Source organism: Talpa europaea (genome assembly GCF_964194135.1).
Source record: "Talpa europaea genome assembly, chromosome: 1".
NCBI lineage: Eukaryota > Metazoa > Chordata > Mammalia > Eulipotyphla > Talpidae > Talpa > Talpa europaea.
In genome coordinates, this window is record NC_140073.1 from 5,853,227 (window position 1) to 5,860,123 (window position 6,897).

The following is a 6,897-nucleotide window of genomic DNA, read 5'->3' on the forward strand; positions in this document are numbered from 1 at the left end:
CTTCTGCCCTTCTCCCCCCTCTCCCCCACCCTTAGCCCACATGGGAGGCCATAGCTCCTAGGTGGGGCAGAGAGTGGTGGTCTCTGAGCCCACATTCTGGCCAGAATCCCCAGCTCTCTCCAGAATCCCCCACTCTCTCTCTGCAGGTCACTTAGCCCCTTCATGTACAAAACAAAAAGAAGTCCCCATAAGGGGACCCTACGTATTAAGGGAAATAATATCTTACATCAAGTGCCCACCGTGCGGGAAGTGATTGATCATGGAGCTGTCGTGTTGTTATTAAAATGAGAGAGCTAGAGGGGCTTCCAGGCATTAAAGAAAGGGTCTTCCCATTTCCTCACTTTGAGGACCACCACTTCTCACTGGTCCCCACTATGAAAGCCTTTTCTTAATTCCTGAGCAGTTAGTTTCCAACAAGAGCTTAAGATAGGTGGAGGTTACCCTGTTCCACCTTGAGTACAAGTCACTCCTGGTCCAGAAGACAGACCCCATCTCGGGGCCTGGTCCATCCTGTTCTTAAGAGGTTAGTTTCAGGATTTTGTACAATCTCCCCAGTCACCAGGCTGGTCCAGTGTATAATGAGCAAACTGGGAACCAGAGCAGAGCCATGTCCAGAGTCAGGATGGGAGGGGGCATGGCAAGAGGCACTGGGCTGCGGATCAGAATGAGGAGTTTGAGTGAATAACAGAGCCCTTTAATGGAGTGTCTGTTTTAGCGCCAGGCGTTTAGAAGCTATAATCCCCATCGGCTGGGGGATCTGGGGCAGCAAGGGAAGGACAGATTAAATAATTGCTGATGATCACACAGTTAGGGAAGGACAGTTTGGAGATTCAGATCCAGGGCTGTGGTCCACAAGGCTGGAATTAGGGTAAGCAAAATGGGGTTTGGGGGGGGACACCAAAATAATTCACTAATCAAGATAAATAATAATGTAATATAATATTTTAAAAAATCAAATAGCCAACCACAGCCCACAGGCAGGCTGTCTGTTTTTGTAAATAAAAGTTTCTTTGGAGACAGGGCCAGGATGAGGGGGAGCACGGGGGGAGAGGGCTGTTTGTGCAAGTGCAGGGTGGATCCTGTCTCTGCTGAAAATTTTGTTCATGATGGATTTTTTGCATCCATCTCCATTGTTTAAGTATCATATTAAAATATTATTTTCTTGATGACTGAGTTTTGGGGCACCTCCAGTTTTGCACCCGAGGCAAGTGCCTTACTCGCCTGGCCTGAATCGTCTCCCTGCTAAAGTGTCAGGAGCAGGCATGGTGAGCGGCCTAGCTGGTGTGAGAGGCTGCACCCCTGGGCATCCATCCCAGGAGGCCCTGACATCTGAAGGGTCTGATGCAGACTTTACAGGTCCTTGCCCAGGACCTGGAGTGCCAGGGGGGCTACAGGGCTGTTCTCAGGCACCCAAATTGGGGAGGAGGAGAAGCTCAATCCAAGAACTAGGAGACCTTTTTTCTGGGCCTCAGTTGCTCCATTTGTGCCTGGGGCAATTAAGCTGTGCTGAGTTCAGATCAAAGGGGCAAGAATTGTACAGGGCATCCCCTGAGGGCACAGTCTAGGCCCAGCTTCCAGCCCTGCTTGCCTGACATCATTAAGGGAGGAGGATGCAGCAAAACTCAGTAAGCAAGATAAATGATTTTTTTTAAAGATGTATTTATTTATGCATACAAGAACTAGGGTACAGGCCAGAAGTGTGGGGGGTGAGAGGATTCACCAGAGACAGAGTGGGGAGCAGAACAGGCAAACTAACTGAAATACACTGCTGCGGGGAGCAGTGGGTGAGACAGGAGATGTCTGCTGCGCCATGTGGGTCAGCTCCCTGGCTGGCCAGGGATCAAATCCATGCTGCAGAGGCTGTGGATAGCTTCACAGTGCTGTACTTAAACCCTTGCACCACCAGGGAGGCCTGAGATAAATGAGATTTTAACGTAAATTTGTAAAATCCAAATTGGCAAACTGTGACCCCCACCCCTTAGGCTCACCCATCAGTGTTTGTCAATAAAGTTTCATTGGAACAATCTGCCTGGGCTTGAAGCCTGGTTCCTACCTTCCTTGTGTGACTTTGTGCAAAGTCTCTTACTTCTTAGCCTCAGTTTCTTCATCTGCAAAATGGGGAGAAGGCAAACCCTCAATCCTAGTTTCCCTGCTAAGACTGAGATAAGAAGCACCAGCATTTTGAGCAGCAGCTGGCACTTGGGGAGCCCCAAATAACAGCAACGATCAGTATTATTATTAGTTGGTGGTATTATCATATCAGAAATGTTTAATCAAAGAAGCAGACACCCCAAAGCAGGAGGGAGACCTCGCTGCTGCGCGTGCTAGTGTTCACAGGTCCCCAGCACTCCCCATGATCCGGGGCTGTTCTTGGGCACTTTATGTCCTGTGATGTGTTTCAGCTTCACAGTCATGCCTGGATCTATGCGCCAGCGACTAGCATGGGCCTTGGGCACAGAGTGCTCCTATCACTAGCAGAGATCACACCCCAGTAAAATGGTATAGCTTGGATTCTGATGCAGATGGTCCTGCTCCAAAGCCAGGGTCCTTCAACCGGGATGAATGGTCCCAGACTCGCAGCTCACGCTCACAGTCCTCATCCTCAGGCTGCGTGTCCCTCCCCAAACTAAGCAACTGAGAGTCGTTGTCACACACACAACAAGCAGTGGCGATGCCCTCGGCCACAGGCACTTGGATTCACACTCCATCCCAGCCACATGCCCCCAGGCCATCTATCACAGAGCAACCCCTCATGGGCACAGCATTCTCATCTCTCTGTCACAGACAGTTCCCCAGGAACCAGGGCTTGGTGGGTCCTGACCCACCTCTCCCTTGAGTCTTCCGAGCTGCAGGTAGGAGGAGGTAGACTCTTCCCTCCACAGCAAGGGACCCACCAAAACAGAGCGTAGCCAGGCTATGGCTGAGCTGGCCTGGACCCCCACCCCTTCAACCTGGCCTCCCTGGCTGTGGGCCCCCTACCCAGCCAGTTGGTTTCTAGGCGTGCTCCTGGCCTCTCTCTTTACCCACCTTTCATGTCTGGGCTGGATGGACTCCAGCTTCCAGAAAAGTCTGGGGAACCTCCCCGTTCCCCTTGCAGTCCCCCATTCAGCTGGAGCCCGGGAACAGAGTGGGGAGGTGGAGGAGGCCTCCCACGCCCCATCTGGGGCCAGACCCCCACTTATCTGGGAGCCAAGGCCCTCCCCCTGCTGCCTGTTTTTCCTCCAGACCTTCTTACCACCCAGCCAGGCTCAGGCCCAGCACTACTTGCCCTGCTGCCTTTAGGGAGGGTCTGGTCCAACCCCAGACACAGCCCTTTTCTCGCTGTCACACAGACACACACAGACACTCCACACCCACACACAGACACACTCACATGCATCTCTCCCCCAGACCCCTCTGCAGCCTCCCCTCTCTTGTTCGATGGCAGAGTCCCCATGCAGCTCCACGTGCAGAAGGAGAAAGAGAGAGGGCTTGTCACCCTGCCCAGACCGTGTCACGGTGGCCAGGTCTCGTGGCTCAGAACCGCAACAGCCTCACGGTGAAGTGGGGAGCCTAGGAGACCATCCTGGAGACGTCCAACAGTTAAATCAGCTAATTCGATGAAGTGCTTAGCGCTGTGTCTGGTATGTAGTAACTCCTCAGTAAATGAGAGCAGTAATGAAATTGACTGAAATGCTTTGAAAATTTAGCAGTGCTGTCTACAAAGCAAGTCTCCCGACTCCTGCCTCCTGACTTAAGCAAGATTGGAATTAGCAGCAATTTCCCAATGAGAAAATTGAGGCTCCAGACTGAGTGGTGAAGCAGGAGTGAGGACTCAAGAGCCCTGGATTCCAAAGCACCCTGTTCCCTGTGCTGATGACCAAGTACTTGGGGCTGGGAAATGCCCCATTATAAATGACTGTCACCTCTGGAGGAGGTGACGCTCTCTGGCCCAACGCCCCGAGAGGCCCTATTCCTACACTGTCCACCACAGGCCATCACAGATAGCCAGCAGCCCGACCCAAGTCCGTGTCCTTTCGTTTCAGGTGATGACCTCCCACTGAGGAAGCCCGGAAGCGTGACTAGAGGAAGGGGCTGCCCCCAGGCCCCCCAGCCGCCATGAATACCTCGGCCCCACCCGCCGTCAGCCCCAACATCACCGTCCTGGCCCCGGGAAGGGGACCCTGGCAGCTAGCTTTCATCGGGATCACTACGGGTCTCCTGTCGCTGGCCACTGTGACGGGCAACCTGCTGGTGCTCATCTCCTTCAAGGTCAACACAGAGCTCAAGACGGTCAACAACTACTTCCTGCTGAGCCTGGCCTGTGCAGACCTCATCATCGGCACCTTCTCCATGAACCTCTACACTACGTACCTGCTCATGGGCCACTGGGCCCTGGGCACGCTGGCCTGCGACCTCTGGCTGGCCCTGGACTACGTGGCCAGCAACGCCTCCGTCATGAACCTGCTGCTCATCAGCTTCGACCGCTACTTCTCCGTGACCCGGCCCTTGAGCTACCGAGCCAAGCGCACACCCCGCCGGGCGGCCCTGATGATCGGCCTTGCCTGGCTGGTTTCCTTCGTCCTCTGGGCCCCAGCCATCCTTTTCTGGCAGTACCTGGTGGGGGAGCGGACGGTGGGGGCTGGGCAGTGCTACATCCAGTTCCTCTCCCAGCCCATCATCACCTTCGGCACAGCCATGGCCGCCTTCTACCTCCCTGTCACGGTCATGTGCACGCTCTACTGGCGCATCTACCGGGAGACAGAGAACCGAGCCCGGGAGCTGGCGGCCCTGCAGGGCTCCGAGACTCCTGGGAAGGGGGGCGGCAGCAGCAGCAGCTCAGAACGGTCACAGCCGGGGGCCGAGGGCTCCCCAGACACCCCTCCAGGGCGCTGCTGCCGCTGCTGCCGGGCCCCCAGGCTGCTGCAGGCTTACAGCTGGAAGGAGGAAGAAGAGGAGGACGAAGGTTCCATGGAGTCCCTCACCTCCTCCGAGGGCGAGGAGCCAGGCTCCGAGGTGGTGATCAAGATGCCCATGGTGGACCCCGAGGCACAGGCTCCCACCAAGCAGCCCCCCCGGAGCTCCCCAAATACAGTCAAGAGGCCGACCCGGAAAGGGCGTGAGCGAGCCGGCAAGAGCCAGAAGCCCCGCAGGAAGGAGCAGCTGGCCAAGCGGAAGACCTTCTCACTGGTCAAGGAGAAGAAGGCGGCTCGGACCCTGAGCGCCATCCTGCTGGCCTTCATCCTCACCTGGACGCCGTACAACATCATGGTGCTGGTGTCCACCTTCTGCAAGGACTGTGTCCCCGAGACCCTGTGGGAGCTGGGCTACTGGCTGTGCTACGTCAACAGTACCATCAACCCCATGTGCTACGCGCTCTGCAACAAGGCCTTCCGGGACACCTTCCGCCTGCTGCTGCTCTGCCGCTGGGACAAGCGACGCTGGCGCAAGATTCCCAAGCGCCCCGGCTCTGTGCACCGCACCCCTTCCCGCCAGTGCTGATGGCCCTTCGCCTGCATCTCTCCACCCCAGGTCCCGGGTGAGCCCGGTAGGAGCAGGCAGGGGCTGTGGCCTCAGCCCCAGGGCTCTGCTCAGGCCTCGCCAGGCCTCCCAGGCCCCTAGGTCACCTTCCTGGACAGCCAGAGAGACCCTGCCAGCTTTCCAAACTTCGCTCTTCCCAGGCAGGGGGCAGAAGCTGGGAAACTGGTTTTTCTGTTCACTGCTGGATAGAAACGGGCTCTTCACCAGGAAGAAGGCCTGGAGGAGGATCTGGGCTTTGGATTCCTTGTTTGCCTTCAGGCAGGAAGTCCCTCCAGAGCCAGCAGGGCAGGCCAAGAGAAGGAAGGTTTACCATTCAGTCACCCTTGGCCCGGTGGCTGGCCTGGGTGGCAGTGGGAGATGGCACCCTCTGGGGCCACACGGGGTGGGGTGGGGTGGCAAGGAAAGCGTGACTCCTAGGGAGCACCCTCTGAGCGGGGAGCTTCTCCCTCCACAGGCACAGTCCACTCTGCTGGACCCCGGCACACTCTCCTGGATGGTGAGCCTCCCTGCATATGTCTCCACAGGCCCTATGTGGGTCACTCCCAAGGCAAATGGCCAAGCATCAGCAGGACAATGACACCAGCGGGATCAGCGTGGCTCGTCACACCTCGAGCCCCAGAGTGTGGGCCAGGCACCAGGTGTCCTGACTGTCCCACTAGGCCATTTCCCTGCAAGTGAGGGCCAGGGTGCCTGCTGCCCAGCCCCACTCCTGTACCCTGGCCCAGAGAAACCCTCACCATCCCTCCCTGGCTCACAGCTGACACCTGGGTAGCTCCGCTCTGTGCAGAGCTAACCAGGCACCCTGCATGCTGCCTGCTCTGGCCCTGCCCCGCGTAGACCTGGCCCAGTCAGCAGGTTCCCTTCTGTGAGCGCCCCAGCCCGACCCGTGCATGGTCTCTCAGCCGCCCTTATCCCCAGGCCCAGCCTGATCCCAAATGTTCTTTCCTTTCATCCTCAGCAAATGCTGAGTCTGTGAATAAAGCCACATAACCAGCAGGCACCGAGGGGCCTTCCTCCCTGTGTTGGCTTGAGGACCTGGTCTTCGGCCATGACAGGATGGGACAGAGAGGGTTCAAGTACCATGGAATATGGGTGCTGCCCTGAGAGCGGCTCCAGGAGGGGCAGCAGTGCTCGAAACCTGTGGTTGTGCTGGAAACCTGTGGCTCTCCCACTCTGGGGCCCGGGCTCAGGGGTGTAGGGCTATAATGGACAGATCTGGTGGCTGGAAGTGGGGAGACATATCGCATCTGCCCGCTACTCAGCATATTGTCTACCAGCTTTGCTGTATGGGATTGCTTGGGGTAAGGGGGGACGGCTGGTGGCAGAGCTGGGGGAGGGCCTGTCATACCCAGAACAGAACTGCTCCAACCCAGTGAC

General features: G+C 56.8%; 1 protein-coding gene across 1 annotated transcript; it reads left to right on the forward strand.

Moving 5' to 3' along the window:
- Window positions 1-4,098: 4,098 nt before the first annotated feature.
- Window positions 4,099-5,481, forward strand: CHRM1 (cholinergic receptor muscarinic 1; the record flags this gene model as incomplete). Its single annotated transcript, XM_084244211.1, has 1 exon — window positions 4,099-5,481. One exon carries the CDS (start codon window positions 4,099-4,101, stop codon window positions 5,479-5,481), a length of 1,383 nt encoding a protein of 460 aa, XP_084100337.1.
- Between the last annotated feature and the right edge of the window lie 1,416 nt (window positions 5,482-6,897).